This window comes from Dipodomys spectabilis, unplaced genomic scaffold (genome assembly GCF_019054845.1).
Source record: "Dipodomys spectabilis isolate Male_0828 unplaced genomic scaffold, ASM1905484v1 ptg000083l, whole genome shotgun sequence".
NCBI lineage: Eukaryota > Metazoa > Chordata > Mammalia > Rodentia > Heteromyidae > Dipodomys > Dipodomys spectabilis.
In genome coordinates this window covers 318,434-336,835 of record NW_024870760.1, presented here as the reverse complement: position 1 = coordinate 336,835, position 18,402 = coordinate 318,434, and the positions used below count along the sequence as shown (strand labels likewise).

Below are 18,402 nucleotides of genomic sequence, written 5' to 3'. Positions count from 1 at the left end.
TCCTATTCCTGACATCAGTAACAAATACAGAGTTGTTACTAAAGATAAGTATGAAACCCCTCTGTAACATGTCCAGCCTGAAATTCTGTGCAAGAATAAAGCATTCATTTCAAATTCCCAGGAGTGCTAATGGTTGACAGCTCTCACTAAAGTCTCTCTTCTAGAGTTACCTTCAAGGGAAGAGTGTTAGTATGCCTAAGAGCATGCTGCTGCCTTGAGAACAAGTTACCTGTAAGAAGGGTCATTCCATTCCAGAGCTCCAGTTGGTTTCACTAAGTTCAATGTTTGCAACTCCATTTTGGTTCAACTTGTCACTGTGCCCAAATTTATACACTTATTCCTGAAACACTTATCAGTAAAGCCTCTTCCATAGCATCTCAGAGACTGCTTCCTATGAAACCCAATCTAAAACAAGATGTCTAAAGTATACTTAAGTGGTGATGCCCAGAAGGCATATCTTTGATTTTGAATGTCAGTGGAGGTGATCTGGTTAGGTAAGAACTTCTGTGAAATTATCTTCACTGGGAAGACTGCTGAACCCATAGAAATAGAAAATTCCCAAATATGGTATGGAGCATACCTACTACAAGGAGCTTACTGGAAGAACATGTTAACTAGAGAACTCAGGTTTGAAGGGAGAATAGAGGAAGGATTAGCCAGTGAACTACAGGAAATGGAAAAAAGCACTTTTATCAAGGACCAGAGAGGAAAAGATTTTATAAAAAACAAGCTAATCACAATGTCAATTTTGACCAATCAAATAGGAAGAACAATGAAGTAGCCAATGAATCTGACAACTGTGAGACCACTGGTGATCATAATGAATGAATAAGAGATAAGGCAGAAAAAAAATCCCACGTGTGGACTACTGTGCACAAGTATAGTGTAAAGTGAAGGGAACAAAGAATGAGCTTGCTGAGTTGGGAGCAATTCCATTGCCCAGGATAGAAAAGACTCAAATATACTCTTAAGGGTGTAAATAAAGGCCAACAAAGAAGGGAAAATGGAAAAAAGAAAGACTACTGAGAAGAGTTTTGTTTGAGGTGTTCCTGAGCCACAAAGTAACCTTCATAATAGCCTGGGACACAGAGCAAGATCATATAAAAAATACAAAGCATATGTGGAGGCATTAGCCTTCAAAGTAATCCAAACATATCTCCTTTGGAAAGCAAGGCAAAGCAGATAAAGAAAATACAGCAGATCTATGCTGTTCAATAAAGTAAGCTGTTACACAAAGTGGTAAGGTGATAAGCACTTTCTGAAATAAGTATAGTCTGAATTGAGATGCACACAGAATTGAGAATGAGTGAAAATATTAGTTCACCATTCATCACAGAATGCTAACAGGCTCTAGAACAATAAAATTAGACTTGCCTAGTTGACACTGAACTGACCATGTATTGATGTTTTATAAGGTTTTGAATTAGTTGTTTTTTCCAATGCATGCTTGACTGTCACTGCTATATCCTTAGCCAGGATTATGATTTTTGGCAAGAGTTTTTGTTTTAACATAGAGCTTGGCTCTAGTGGTAAGGCACCTGCCTAAGCATGAGTTTAAACCCTAGGACCAATGCTACCCCCTCAATCCAAAACCCCATCACATTGAAAAAAATAAAATTAAAATAAATATTTCTATATCAGTATGTTGGCATAGTCACCGAACATAATAAGTTATATAAAATAGTATAATTTACCTGTTTTCTACTTTGTAAAATGCTGACTACTAGAAAATTTAAAATTACATATGTATCTTACACAACACTTTTTTCTCCCATTCTGTGGCTATGAAATTGAATTCAGGAGCTTGGCTATACAAAAGCAATAGCAGTAGACTACATCCCAACCTTACATTAGACTACCGGACAGCATTGCAGATATGTAAGAAATGACAGGGTTACTTACTGTGGGAATACAAATCTTGCTTAATGGGTTTCCATCCAGGAGATAGGATCCATTAAATGTTACATATTCATCATAATACTGGGGTGCTTGAGGAATAACACTACACAATAATTTACGCTTTTCTTCAATTTTTTTCCTTATGTGCAAGTATTCAAAATATGGATTTGCTCTTTCTGAACTGTATGGCTCAATCTCATCTAGTTTCAGAGAATCTACAATGGCTGCCAGAGACTGCTGAGTTTTCTCTTTTGCTTGTAGTAAAGAGGGACTCACTTGCACAGGTTGAGGTACACGAGATACTTTTCTTTTCCGTGGATGATGAATTTGAGGATCATCTTCTTCAGTTAGTCTTATTCTTCCCCTAGGAGAAGATTCATTGTCCTTCTCTGGTAACAGTGTACAGCTAGTAAGAATCTGTCTGCTTTGATTTGCCATTGTATTTGTTCTATTTCTAGTCATTCTTTGAGGGATTTGATTTTCATTTTTATCATCTTCAGCATTTTCTTCCAATTCTACTTTAATTAACTGACCATATTTATGCATTTCTGGTTGAGCTAGCTGCTGTGAATGGTTTTCCAGACTTGATAAAGTACTGTGCTGGGATTCTTCATCCTCAATGGAAAACAAATATTTTTCACTTTCAGGACAGTGTTTTAGATTATCTTGTTCATTTAGGTTTCCTTTTGGCATTCTTGCATTCATTTCACACAAATCAGAATCAGACTTACTCAAATGAGTCAAGATCAAACTCTGAAGTTTGTATTCTTTTTCTTGTGAAATAATCTGAGCATCATTTGTGCTTTTCTCAGCCTCCTGGCCACTGGAGGACTTGTAAGTTAGTTTGCTAAATGTGTAATGTATATTTAGTTGGGAGGAGCCATCTTCACTTCCATTAAAGTCCTTTTCTGGTGGAAATTCAGGCAAAGTATTAGCCATCTCAAAGTGTGGGGATACTTCTTGAATTGTGCTTTCAGAGAATACTGGGACAGAGTTTTCTGTCTTTCTAACATCTGCTGAAACAAAAGTGTTTTCCACATATCTTGTAGAATCATTATCAGTATCTAAAACAGAAATGATTGTTTGAACTGCATTTTTCTGTTGTAAAATACTTAGCTCTTGATTGGCAATATTTGACAGAGACATAGGGTTAGAGGCAGATTCAGCATCTGAAAGTGATTGGTTGGGGACAGGGCAGGGTTGCTGTGAAGGCATAAAGGATGTTGAGTCTTGGGCACAAGTGTTTCCTGACAGTTCAGTCTGGTGAAGGGATAAAAAATCAGTATTGTGTTCTCTCAGTATTTTGTTTTCTGAATTGCAAATACCCTCAACAGAGGAGTCTTGATCAGGCATACTAGAATTTGGGCAGATAAAGTCATTGGTATTTAATGACTCCAGTCTATCAACAGACGTCTCCCATGATTTATTTTGTATCACACCAACCTGATTTGATGGCTCTAAATACACAGGGCTATCTGTTAAACTGCCCACTGGAGCAGTACTCTTGATTATATCAGATGAAATGTATTTGCTATTTACAGATCCTGTTGGAGAGGCTGCGAAGCTGGAATGTATGTAGGGCACATTTGAGAGGTCTCTTTCAGGCACAGCTGAGGACACTTCAGGTTTGGGAGAAGGACAAGTATCTCTTGGCACAGCTAATAAGCTACTTTGATTGATTTCTTCTGATACTGTTTGGAATTGCTTTGCATGTTCACATATGACAGAAGGCATGCTACACCTTCGAAATTCTACAGTGGGTCTCCCCTCATTAATCACTAGTTTAACATCTTCTACAGAAGATGACCTGAGATGAGATGCTGGAAGTCTGCTTATATATGGTAGTTTAATTCGCTCTGGCATTTCAGCCAGGCTGTCCAGCTCCCTTTCATGAAGGGCTGGAGACTTTACAGTTGGTAAAAAAGGTGACTGGGAAAATGACATTTGGGACTCTGAACCTTCTAACATAAAGTCAGAGTCATATTCAACCAGAGGCCGTGGGGTCATCACTGTAGTATGGCAGGAGTCTTCTGAGCTAGCAATAGAAACCATGGAAACAGATCTGGAGCTGAGACCCAGCTTTTCATTTTCTGATCTAGGAGACTTGTTTAAGCTACTATCTGAAATAAAAGTTGATTTTCCTAAACTCATTACATTTTTAGTGTCGACAGATTGTGACTTATTACTTATGGCATCTTTGGATTGTTTCTCCTTGGTATAAACATCAGTTAACTCTGAACTCTTGGTCTTAATAAGTTCTTTATTTTTGGATTCAGCTAATGTGTGTTTTGTTTTTTCTTTATCTTTTACTTTAAGTTCTAAACTATTACGATTTCTTAATCTCTCCTTTTCTTTTTGCTTAATTTTTTCTTTATGTTTTTTGTGCCACTGTTCTATTTCTAGGTCTTTAAGGCTAAGCATCCGTTCAAAACTTGTTTGCATCAAATCATCATTCACTAGCCTCTTTTCTTTAGGTCGATTATCTTTTGATGCTGGTGATGACTTAGGTTTAGATTTATCTATCTCAGTTTTTAGTTTTAAAGAAGCATTTAGTTGGATTTTATCTTTACGTTTATCTCGTTCTTTGAATCTGTCTATATCTCTATCTTTTTTATCTTTCTCTTTTCCATCTAGAATCTTCACAGTTTCATCTTTTGATTTTTCTTTAAGGGATAAAGATTTTTCATGCTGTGCTTTACAACTACTGTCTATGATACTTGTCCTTCTCTCTTCCTGTAAGTATCTGGAGTTAGTTACATTTGCACTTTCCTTATCTTTACATTTTTCCTTCTTATCTATTTCCTTGTCTTTTTCTTTATTTCTGCCCTTTTCTGATTTAGTATACTCACTATTATCTGATGGTTTAATTTTTTTTTCCATCAAGTGTTTTTCTTTGTTTTCTCCTAAATGCCTTTCTTTTTCAGGTTTTTCTTTGTCATGTTTTCTGTCCATCTTTTCTTTATTTTTCTCTCTATCATCAGTTTTCTTAATAGTATTTCTCATCTTCTCACCTTCCTTATATTTTTCTGTTTGATAGAAAAATAGTTTGTCCTTTTCTTTTATTCTATCAACACAATCACTAAAATCTATTTTCTCTTTTTCTGACTTATGCTCATGCTTTATCTTCTTTTCTTTTTCAGAATTTTTTCTTTCAACCTTCTCAATCTCTTTTTCTTTAGCTTGAAATCGCTTGTCAGGTTTTTCCTTACTCTCTTTTATATGCTTTTCTTGTTTTTCAATGTCTATCTCCTTTTCTGTTGAATGAAGTGCTACAGTTTCTTCATTCATACTTATACCCAAAGAACCGAACTCTGTTTCTCTATCTGTGGGTACATTTTCTCTTTCTTCCTTTAGATCTTTTATCTTCTCTTCTCTAAAAGGTTTCTCACTTTCCCTTTTATATTTTTCCCGTTCTTCTTTAAAGGGTCTCTCTTTTGAGGTATGCTTTTCTTTAGTTGATTTATCTTCTTTTATGTTTTTTTCCAGTTTAGATTTTTTTTCTAATGTTAGGGATTCATGTTCCATATTTAAAAAGAGATCTTCAGTTTCATCACTTTTAAAAAAATTCTCTTTCCAAAACTCTCTATCAAATTCCACACTCCTCTGCAGTTCTTTAACTTCCTTATTTTTGTACTTTTCCTTTTCACCTTCAGTTTCTTTTTTGTGCTTATCTTTGTCCTTCTCCTTATGTTTCAATTTATGTTTTTTTAATGTTTTTCCCTCTTTATCCATTTTTTTCAATGTACAATCTGAATTTTCAAATGTTGGACTATGCTCATCATCCTTTATTTTGGTGTTTGATTTTTCACCAAATTCTAAGTGAAAATCTTTCTGTTGTTTATTTTTTTCCTTATGCTTGAAAGATTTTATACTTGAACCTTCTGGTAAAAATTCAGATTCTGTGTTATCATATCGGACAAGATCAGGCTGTAATGACATTTCAGAACTTCCTGGGGATAAACACGTTTTAGTATGCTCTTGCTTTAGTGGTGTTGACTGCTTTTCACTTAATCCACAAGAATGTTTAGGAGATTTGCCAGTGCAAATATGAAATAAATGTAACGAAGAATCGTCTTTTGGGCTATATGATTTCCTAAAATTTCCATCCTCTCTGATCTTTTCTGAGCCATCTATTGCAGTACTGACTGTCAAGTTTGTTACTCTGGTATTTTCTTTCCCTTCTTTTTCTTGCTTCAGCTCTTGGTTCTCTTTATTTTTGTTCTGGTTTTTTAATTTCCTTTTAACTTTACCTTTATGCTTATATTCATATTCCCTTTTGGTTTGCGCATCAGAATTTGATGTTTCAGGAACCGAACATGCAGTAGAAACCCTTCTGTTCTGAAGAACTTCTTCATCAGAACTTTCAGTACTTGAATACAGAACCCTAGATGGCTTTTGTTTTTTATTTTTAAATGATTTGGCATAGAATGTTTTTTCCTGTTTTGTAAACAAACTGCTCTTTTCTGCTTCACAGTCATTCTCTTTTCGTTGTTCTTTCCTAAGAATATGCCTATCGTCGATTATTTTGTTTACATCTTCATCTTCATCATCTTTGAACTCATATTCATCCAGGGCAGATGGAAGAGGTCCCTTACTGGGAACATTCTGTTTACTTCCACAGGTGAGAGAGTCTTTCTCTGTTTCAGAGTCAATATTTTCATCAATACTAGAAGGATTTACAGACTGAGCCTCTTCTGAGTCTAGAATTAGAAAAATACAACTTATATAATAAGTATTTCAAACAATTCAGAAAAAATTAAGTTTACATGTACTAAATAATGCAAAAGAAAGGATGCAACAGTTCTGCTATAGTATTTTAGAACAGCTGTAAAGAATATCTGCTTTATGATGAGAGAGATACTTCTAGAACCAGACAGATATGCTAAACTTACAATGCATGATATTAAAAAAAAACAAACACAGAACAGAGGTTTAGAACACAGGCATCTGGATCCAGGTGAAACAGTTTCTCAAAAGTTACAGAAATGTTGCATATGTGTACATTTTTCTATGAGAGAAAGATTCATGGAAGATTCTTTGAAAAGGACTAGGAACTACTAACTTAAATGGCTTAAGTACACATGATAAACTTTTGTTTCAAAATATTAGCAAAACTTTACATGTAATTAGAAAAAAGTGCTCTTAGTTTTGTTAACTACAATTCAGGTCTGACATTAACATGTAGCACAAAAAGAGAAATATTCTCAAATCTACATGTTTAAGTACATGAAAATTTATTTTAATTTTATCCAAACTGTTGTGCAAATACAGTCAAAGTCTTAGCAGATTCAATTTTACCATATCCTTTTAATCAAGAAGAATTTTCTAAGCTGGGAGCCAATGTCTCATACCTATAATCAACTCAGGAGGCTGAGATCTAAGAATTACAGTTATAAGCCAGCCTGGGAAAGAAACTCTGTGAGACTCTTATTTGCAATAAACTACTCATAAAAGCCAGAGGTGGTGTTGTGGCTCAAGTGATAGAGAGAGCTTGCTTTGAGCAAATGCAGCTCAGGGACAGCATCCTAGGCCCAGAGTTTGTGCCCTAGGACTGGCAAAAAAAAAAAAAAAAATTCTTCCCAAGTTGGCATCTTTTCATAGCTGAAATGTACATGGGACTTCTAACTTAAAGGAATACCTAAGGAATTTAAGCAAAAAGAAACTCAAGCCTCTAAGGAGAAAAGAAGCTATAACCAAGTATAAAAACAATTAGACACTTCAGATGTTTAGTAATTTTAAAATAACACATTTCTTAATTTTGTGTGTGCTTGTACTAAGAGCTCTTGAACTCAGGGCCTGGGTGCTGTCCTGGGCTTTTTTTTAAATGCTCTATATCTTGAGCCACAACTCTACTTTTGGCTTTATGGTGGTAAACTGGAGAATAAATGTCTCAGATTTTCCTGCCCTGGCTAGCTTCAAACTGTGATCCTCAGATCTCAGTCGCCTCAATAGCTAGGATTACAGTCATAAGCTAGCAGCATCTAGCAAACAAACTTATTTTTAATATACTAAACTTCTTATCAGTGCTCCAATATTTTTCACAGGAAGTGTCATCTTCCAGAGACATCACATTGCTTAATAAGGTAATGTCAGCGTAGTGAAGATCTCTGAAAGATCACATATCCTTGTTTTGGAAAGTATATAGCAATATATTAAGTATTATTAACAGAATCAAACTATAGGATGTTTTATCACTATAAGAAACACTTACTTGGAGGCCAGTATTAACATTAGTCCTTGATTAAATAAATCAGGCTAATACTTTATTTATAATTTGGATGTGAGGAATATCTCACCTTACTTTTTTTTTTCTGGTCATGGGGCTTGACCTCTGGGCCTGGGTGCTGTCCCTCAGCTCTTCAGCTCAAGAATTACAGTTATAAGCCAGACACAGTGCCACTTCCGATTTTCTGATTGGAGATAAGAGTCTCACAGACTTTTCCTGTCCGGGCTGGCTTTGAACTGTGATCCTCAGATCTCATCATCCTGAGTAGTTAGGATTACAGGTGTGAGCGACCAGCGCCCGGCTAAAATATTTTTTTTTGTTTCTACTTATAGTATATTTCTTATTAGATTATTAGTTACATTAGACATTGCAGACATTGAGGGTATTCTTTTGTATGTACTACAAAACCCCAATATAACATTCTACACTTAGAATCCAATTCCTGGCAAATATTTGTTAAACATCTCTAGACAAAGAGCTAGGTGAAGCAAGAAAACAGTCCCTGCCTGAAGAGGCATCTGCACTTTTTTTTCCCACTTATTTTAAATTTATTTTTAATTGATATAGAAAACTTTAAAGTATACATATATAAGTGTAACATGCAATGCTTTGATATATGTGGGCATTAATTTTCAGTCAAGGTAAACATGTTTCCTCAAACATTTATAATTTTTAATGGAAAAAATTTCAAAATTCATTTTACCTTTTTGAAATGTACATTACTATCTGTAGCCATATTATTTCTTTCTTTGTGGTTGCCAAAGGCCACAAAGAAAAGAATGGAAGTTGGCCAATGATTACTGTTACAGTTGGATAGAACAAAGAAATTCTGATGTGATTACACTCTTCAACAGTTAATACAATATGACCATATGCTAAAACAGCAGCAGATACTATGTCTCCAGGGAGCACTCAAGGACAAGTCAGCTTGGAGAAATTTATAATTAAAGAAAGCTTCTAAGAGAAGTGGCAATGAAGTAAAGCAGGAATAATATACAGGCATTTCAGGTTAGGATATAGGATATAAGTAATTAACTATGTGAACAAGCAGCTCGAACCACATTATTTATACTTCTTCACAAAATATGGCATTAAAAATTAACACAGTTGTATACATTTAACTTTTCCTATGAATTTCTAAGACCTTTACATAGTAGGCAAGCACACTATCATTGAGTTGTATTCCAAGGCTTACTTTTTTATTTGTTTGTTTTTTGCAGTCATGGGGCTTTAACTCTGGACCTGGGACCTGTCCCTCAGCTCATCAGCTCAAGGCAAGTGTTCTATCACTGGGCCACAGAGCCACTTCCGGTTTTCTGAGTAGTTTGAAGAGTCTTACAGACTTTCCTGCCCAGGCTGGCTGGCTTTGAAACATGATCCTCAGATCTCAGCCTCCTGAAAACCTAGGATTACAGGCATGAATCACCAGTGCCCAGCTTCACTACTGTTTTTAATGTGTGAATATTATATGTATACATTTAAACTAATTCCTATACTGAGGTGACATTTAATGTACTTCCAATTACTTATGAGCCATAGTGTCATACCACCAAAAAGTGTTTTTGCAAGTTCATCAGTAGCTATAAAAATGGTAATTTCATTTTAGTTGAATATTTTGATTTTTCTTGTGGCTTTATTTTTCCATGTTTATATTTTCTTGAGTGAAACGTTACTTTGTAATTTTTTGTCATTTTATACTTTGCACATTAATATACAGTTCAAGTATACTATATAATGTTATGATTTTTTTGCCATTTTGGAACATACATATTATTGGAGTTATACACCTATCATATACTGACAAGTGTATATTTCACTGATTATGTTTCTGACTTATCTACTGAAGGTTATGCTTATCAATGCAAACATCTCTTTGTTTCCTACATATATATATATTTTTTATTAAAAAAATCTTTTTTGTTAGTCGCAGGCCTTGAACTCTGGGCCTGGGCACTGTCCCTCAGCTCTTCAGCTCAAGGCAAGCACTCTACTACTTGACTACAGTGCCATTTTGGGTCTTCTAGTGGTTTATTGGAGATAAGAGTCTCAGGGTTTTTCCTGCTTGGGCTGGCTTTGAAGTATGATCCTCAGATCTCAGCCTACTGAGTAGCTAGGATTACAGGCATGAGCCACTGGCACCCAGCTTACATATATTTTTTAAAGTTGCTGGGCACCAGTGGCTCATACCTGTAATCTAGCTACTCAGGAGGCTAAAATATGAAGATCAAGGTTTAAATTTAAACTGTTCAGTTTTGGTCTCTGAGCTCTCAATCTTTTTTCTATTCCTATTAGCACTGTCATAGTCTCAGTACTCATCAGTTCTCACAAGATTAGGTGTAATATGACCAGCAACATAGATCATATGACATGTCTTATTTTATCCAAGAATGGAAATTTCCATTCTTAACTCCAGAGGTGGAGACTACTCAATGTCTGGGTCACCTCCTTTACCACTACATAACTTAATAATTCTTATTATTTGCCAAGCAAATAATTTTTTTTTTTTGGGTCCGGTCGTGGGCCTTGAACTCTGGGCCTGGGCGCTGTCCCTCAGCTCTTCAGCTCAAGGCTAGCGCTCTACCACTTGAGCCACAGCACCACTTCTGGCTTTTTCCTTTTTGCTTATGTGGTGCTGAGGAATCGAACCCAGGGCCTCATGCATGCAAGGCAAGCACTCTACCACTGAGCCACCTTCCCAGCCCTGCCAAGCAAATAATTCTTGATTTTTTTTTTTTTTTTGGTAGGTCATGGGGCTTGAACTCTGGGCCTTGAGCTCTTCAGCTCAAGGCTAGTGCTCTACGACTTGAGCTATAGTGCCACTTCTATTTTCTGGTAGTTTACTGGAGATAAGAGTTTCACAGACTTTCCTGCTGGGTTGGCTTTGAACTGTGATCTTTAGATCTCAGCCTCCTGAGTAGCTAGGATTACAGGTGTGAGCCACTGGCGTCCGGCATAATTCTTGATCTTTACTACTATTATCTCCATTTAACAGACAAGGAAATAGTCTGAGCCATTAAGGATCTGTCCAAAGCCAGCTACTGAGGACGTTTCTGTCTGATTCACAGTGTGTTCTACATTGCCTTCCATCTTCTTTCATTCTTGCTATATACATTAGCCCATACTGGTATAATACTTTCTATTCCCCAAATTTCCACAAGTATTTATGTACATTTTCATCACTTGCTCCTTATTTTTTATCTACTAAAATGGATATGTTTTGTGTATTGGAATTAACTTCCATTGTAAGTTTATTTGGAGAGATTTAGAAAAAGGTAAACTTAAACATCCAGTTACCTCTTGGGAACACTACTTGTTTGGTGCCATTCCAAAAGGTATATACTTTTAAGTCCTTGTCATCATAGATCAGTGGGATGGGAAATGTTTATACCCAAGAAAAAGACAACGGACCAAGGGAAAGTTATCTGCTTCACAGTATACTCAATGTGTTATGTATATTCTAAGTATTTAAGCAGACACTCTCTCTCTCTCTCTCACGCACACACAATGTAATGTCCTACAAACCTATAAAAACTATATTTTTTTGTTAACATCAGCTGCCTAAATTTGTAGCATTCAGAGTGAAGTGCAAGATGAAGAGATGGGAAATGTGGCTACTAAGGAGACTGAGGGGCAAGGCCTCTTTATGGAATTTAGAAGTCCTTAGGAGAAGAAAGCAATGTCCAATGCAGCTATAATTTTCTATTTCTATTTTCCATATTAATTAAAAGACTGGGGACTTCCATAATAGGAAGAATATGGTAGATGCTTAATACTGAATAAAAGCAGAAACAGTTTCAGAACTGAATTAAGGTAAAAGAAATTAAATGGCTGTGTTTATAATGGGACAAGAACCACCAAAATATAAAATCAGCATTCATTGCTCACCAACCTGTCCTTATTTCCCATATCACCTGTTGTGTAGAGCACAACATCTGCCGTTAAATGTGCTGTCCTCAGAGTTGGCCCTTTGACACTAACATACATAAATTAAGCTCTCACTTTTATACATTAGTTGCTAAACTGTTGTTAGTCAAAAGTTTAATACAAAAGCATCATTTTTATTCATTAGTGTTTAAATAAGTGTGTATTTTGTATTTAGGAAAATAGTCACAGTATAACAAAAATTAAAATGGAAACTGTTGAAGTAAAAGTAGTAAATCTATAGCAGTTCTCTGAACTTTACTGGATTTTTTTTGTGGGAGAAACAGAAAACTTCCATGAAATTCATATACATGAGACACAGGGATATAGTATCACAACAAATAACAAAGAAATTTGAAGAATCATGAGGAAATACTTTGAAAACTTGGACTTAAACTTGGAAATCTAGTAGAAATGCATAAACATGGATAAATTCTACATACATTTGACTTTCCAAAATTGAACCAAGAGGATATAACCACAAGCAAGCAATGAGATTGAAGAATAGAGACCTAGGACCATGGAGATTCACTGCCAAACTGTGTCCATCGGGACTTAAGAAAAAAACTAACACTAATGTTCCTCAAATTCTTCTATGAAATAAAAGGAAAGTGGGGCATGATAGCTCACACCTATAATCCTAGCTACTCAGGAAGCTGAGATCTGAGGACCACGGTTCAAAGACAGCCCAGGAAACAAAGTCCACGAGACTCTTACCTCTAATTAATCAGCAGAAAACTGGAAGTAGTGCGGTGGCTCAAAGTGGTAGAGCACCAACCTTGAGTGAAAAAGCTCGAGGACAGCACCCAGACTTCCCCCGCCCCACCCCACCCCCAATTCCCACGAAGCCAGTATTATCCTCACTCCAAAACTGGATAAGAACCCAACCAAACAGGAGGATTTTTGACCAATCTCTTTGATGAGCAATGATGCAAAAATTCTCAATAAATTTATTGACAGTTGAATAATACAGCAATTGAAAAGCTATGAAATTGGTTTAATTACAGGGATACAGGCATAGTTTAACATATCATATTGATGGTTAATCAGTAACTATAATACAGCACATAAACAGGATCTAAAACAAAAATAAGATCATCTCAATTGAAATTTAAAAAAAGCTTCTGTGAAATCAACATTCTTTTATGATAAAAGTTCTGACGAACCAGTGCTGGTGGCTCATACCTGTAATCCTAGCTACACAAGATGAGATCTGAAGATCATGGTTTGAAGCCAGGCAGGAAAAGCCTGTGAGTCATCTCCATAAAACAGCAAAAAAAGCTGCAAGTGGAACTGTGGCTCCAGTGGTAGAGCACCAGCTTTGAGTGAAAATGCTAAGGGAGTGTGCAGGTCCTGAGTACAAACCTCAGTATTGGTGGCATATGTACACACACACATTCTGAAGAAGCCAGAGATAAAAGGAACATACCTGAGCTTACTAAAGGTTATATATGGACAAGCCTATAGCCAACACCACATTAAAAATGGAAAAACAATGTGATACCATATTTAAAGGATCCTACAGATTCCAAAAAACTTCCAGATCTGGTAAATACTTTCAGATATACCAGAATATACACACTCAAACTCCAGTAGCTTTTTTTTTTTTTTTTTTGGTCGGCCATGGGGCTGGAACTCTGGGCCTGAATGCTGTCCCTCATCTCTACAGCTCAAGGCTAGCACTCTACCACTTAAGCCACTATGCCACTTCCAGTTTTCTGAGTGGCTTATTGAAGATAAGTCTCATGGACTTTCCTGCCCAGGCTGGCTTTGAACTGCAACCCTCAGATCTCAGCCTCCTGAGTAGCTAGGATTACAGGTGTGAGCCACCGGCACCCAACTTTCCAGTAGTTTTTCTATATATCAACAGTAGACAGGCTGAGAAAGAAATCAAAATACTTTTGTCCAGGGTAAATAACTTAACAAGACCTCTACAAAGATCTATAAAAACCTTGAAGAAAGAAACCAGAAGATGGAAAGATCTGCCATACTCATGAACAGACAGAATCAGTGTTAAAAATGTCCATAATCAAAGGACACATAATCAAGGACAAGATAAATACAAAGCCCACAGAATGGGGGTTTTTGTTCGTGTGTATTTTCCTTTGGTACTCAGGGCTTGGGTGCTGTCCCTGAGCTCTTCTGCTCAAGGTTAACACTCTACCACTTTGATCTACAGCTCTACTTGGTATTTTTCTGGTAGTTAATTGGAGATAAGAGTCTCATGGGACTTTTCTGCCTGGGCTGCCTTCAAAACTTAATCTTCAGATCTCAGCTCTCTGAGTAGCTAGGCTTACATGCATGAACCAATGGCACCTGGAGGGGTTTAAAAAATTTTTTTTTTGTTTTTTTAAATCAGTTATCTGACAAGAGCCTCATATACTTCAGAGCTCAAAAAATTCAACCACTTAAAAATAAATTCTCAAAGAAAGAACAACCCAATTAATAAATGGGCTTAAAGAGAATTCTCAGAAGAATAGCCAATACATATAATGAAGAAATGTTCAGTATCCATAACTATAAAGGAAATGCAGCTGGGCACTACTGGTGGCTCACACTGGTGATCCTAGTTACTCAGGAGGCTGAGATCTGAGGATCACAGTTCAAAGCCAGCTGGGCCAGTAAAGTCCATGAGACTCATCTCCAATAAACCACCAGAAAACCAGAAGTGGTGCTATGGCTCAAGTGGTAGAGCGCTTGCCTTGAGCTGAAGAGCACATGGAAAGCACCCAAGCTCAAAGTTCCAAACCCATGACCGACAAAAAAAAAAAAAAAAAAAGAAATGCAAATCAAAACAACACTAAGATTCCACCTCACCTGTTAAAATGGCCATTATCAGGAAAACTAATAACAAATGCTGGTGTGAATATGTCCAAAAGGGAACTCTATTACATTGTTGTTAAGAATGCAAGTTCGTTCAAACACTCTGGAAAGCAGTATAGAAGTTCCTCAAGGGCTGGGAAGGTGGCTCAGTAGTAGAGCGCTTGCCTTGCATGCATGAGGCCCTGAGTTCGATTCCTCATCACCACATAAGCAAAAAGAAAAAAGCCGGAAGTGGCACTGTGGCTCAAGTGGTAGAGCGGTAGCCTTGAGCTGAAGAGCTGAGGGACAGCGACAAGGCCCAGAGTTCAGGCCCCACGACCAGACCCTCCCCCCCCCATAAAAAAAGAGAAGTTCCTCAAAAGACTATATAGAGCTTCCCTATGACCCAGCAAATCCACTCCTGGCATTTATCCAAGAGAACACAAACAAGGACACACTAAAGCTACTAGTACAATCATTCACTGCAGCACTGTTTACCATAGTCAAGATATGGAATCAACCCAGATACTCCTCAATGGATGATTTGATCAATATAATGTGGTATATATACGCAATGAAATTCTACTTTTCCATTAGAAAGAATGATAATGTATGTACAATTGTAAGGAAATGGAAAGACTTGGAAAAAAATTTAGCAATACTGATGCTCAAACTCAAGAGCCTTGCAGTCTTAACTTGCTGCAGAACTGGTGCTGTAACACCATATATATATATATATATATATATATATATATATATATATATATCACATGGTAGTTTGTGGACTTTTTGTCCAATCTAGCTTAGGACTTCAATCTTCCAAGACTCAGCTTCCTGAGTAGCTACAATTATTAGGCATGAGTTGCTGTCATTTGGTTTTTCCTTAGCCTCTAAGGAGTTGATTTTGCAACTGTTGGTTTTGTATTGAACAAGAGATTCTGATGGTTATTGCTCTTTAATTTATATTAGTGATAAAATATTTTTAAGGGATACTTGTTTCCTGGATAATTCCTTAGTATTATACTTTTCATCATTCTTAGTAATGTTGGGATGATAAAAGAAATCTCCAGGACTGTGAGTATGGTTCAAGTGGTAGAATGCCTATCTAGCAAATATAAGGCTCTCAGTTCAAAGTTCAATACTGTCATAAAATTAAAAAGAAAAAAATCTTGAATATCATTTCACGGTTATTTACATTTCTACTTGATATGTGTGAAATAAACATGGTACTGTATACAAGGGCGCTTGTGAGAGGGAGGAAGGAGAACAGAGAGGACAAAGTGGTGAATACGGTAAAAAAAAAAAAAAAGAACATGTGAGAAAATAGAATAAGTTTGTTGATACTGGTTGGCAAGGGGGAATGGGCAAGGCAGGAAGAGGGATAAAGGGACTGAATTTGAACAAGGTATAATTCTATATGTATGGACGTGTGAAAATGGAAACTAACTTGGAGCAACTAATTGATGTTAATTGATTCTGGCCCAGGCCCAGAATCAGGCCCCACGACTGGACCCCCCCCCCAAAAAAAATTAAAATTAAAATTCCACTTCAAAAAACAAAAAACGTCACACCTGTAATCCTAGCTACTCAGGCGGCTGAGATGTGGGTATCATGGTTCAAAACCAGCCTGTGCAGGAAAGTCTGTGAGACTTCAATAAACCACCACAAAATCAGAAGTGGAGGGGCTGGGAAGGTGGCTCAGTGGTAGAGCGCTTGCCTTGCATGCATGAGGCCCTGGGTTCGATTCCTCAGCACCACATAAGCAAAGAGAAAAAAAGCTGGAAGTGGCACTGTGGCTCAAGTGGTAGAGTGCTAGCCTTGAGCTGAAGAGCTGAAGGACAGTGCCAGGCCAGAGTTCAGGCCCCATGACCGGACCCCCCCCCCCCCCCCCCCCCCCCCCCCCGCCCCCAAACAAAACAAAACCAGAAGTGGCGCTGTGGCTCAAGTCGTAGAGTCCTCACCTTGAGTTGTAGAGCTGAGGGACAGCACCCAAGCCCAGAGTTCAAGCCCCACAACACACACACACACACACACACACACAAAAGAAAAAGAAAAAAAAAAGAAAAAATGTAATCATGCAAACTTAGGTTTGAAAATTATGGGAAAATTATTGCATGAAAATCGTTTTTAACAATACATAGTGTTTCTGTCAATAGTAAGAGTTTGTTAAAAAAAAGTACAATATTCATCTCAGTCTTAAGAAAAATTGATTAGCCATTATAATCATTTGTTCTATTAGCTTCCATTGGAAAATACTTATACTTTTTTTTCCCTAATGCTGAAAGCATTAGGTACAATGTGAAAGTTTGAAATTAAGACACTTGAAAATTTGTTTGTCTTAAATAACATCATGAATATATGAAAAACAAGTGAGATTTAGACTGAAAAATTTATAAGGAAAATGATCAGGCTGTTTTAACAAAAAATATGCAAAACCCACAAGAAAGACACTCATATATACCAAAACAAATACAGACTTTATTTGGATTCTGAGTTCAAACTCCAGTATAGAAATAAAATGACAGCACTTTTTACAACTGGGTAAAGGTATATAGTATATGTATGTTCATAAAGCAATTTTTTCTTTTGTAAAAATTAAGGAAATTTTTTAAAGACAAGGTCTCACTATGTAACTCAAGTTGGTCTTGAACTTTGAATCCTCCTGGCTGTATTAAGTACTGAGACTGCAGGCATGTAATACTCATGCTTGGCTCAATATTTAAAGAAAGTAAAACATTTGCTTATGATTAAATTTTAATGTGGTTCAAAAATGAATTATGCAATGTACAGACCAGATTAAAAAAGTATTAGATTAATATCAAAGTTGTTATAATTGAATAAAAAATTAGGTAGCGGCGGGGGGGAGGCTGGGAAGGGATGGGAAGGGGAAACAAAGGAGGAGGCTACAATGCTTGATAAAAAATGTACTCATTATCTTGCCCATGTAATTGTAACCCCTCTGTACTTTGTTTTCACAATAAAAAATAAAAAAAAAATTAAAAAAAAAAGTGAAAAAAAATCTGGTAGCATATATTCAGGAATTCATTGTGTATGAGAATGTATTTTTTTAACTAAGGCACCCAAATTAGTTAATAGCAGGTTATACAGAGAAAAAGCAAACCAAGAAACACTACCAATTATATATCATTTTCAACACCATTTTGGTCAACTGCACATTACAATTGAATAACTGACCTGCACATTTCATAGTAGGTTATTAAATCAAGTAAGGATTTACTAAATTCACATTCCAGTTATATATTGATTTCAGAAGCATCTGGTTCTGAACTTCTCAAAGTAATGATCAGTCTTAAGATAGAGGAAAAACACATCAGTGCCAGACACAGGGAGCTCATGTGTGTAATTCTAGCTGGTAGGATGCTGACATCTGGAGGATTATGGTTCAAAGCCAGCCCAAGCAGTAAAATTCACAAAGAAAAGAGCTGGAGGAATGACTCAAATGGTAGAGCAGCAGATTAGTCATAGTCAGCACAGGTCCTAAGTTCAAACCCTACTATTAAAAAAGAAAAAAGTATATATATACTGATTCTGTC

The 18,402-nt window shown here is 36.5% G+C and overlaps 1 protein-coding gene across 4 annotated transcripts in view; it reads right to left on the bottom strand.

Moving 5' to 3' along the window:
• Window positions 1–18,402, bottom strand: part of Ankrd12 (ankyrin repeat domain 12) — a 129,578-nt gene that overhangs the window by 24,230 nt on the left and 86,946 nt on the right. For all 4 annotated transcript variants that reach the window (XM_042683707.1, XM_042683706.1, XM_042683709.1 and 1 more), the window contains one exon: window positions 1,903–6,599. In XM_042683707.1, the coding sequence (XP_042539641.1) occupies window positions 1,903–6,599 (4,697 nt within the window). The remainder of the gene's footprint in view (window positions 1–1,902; window positions 6,600–18,402) is intronic.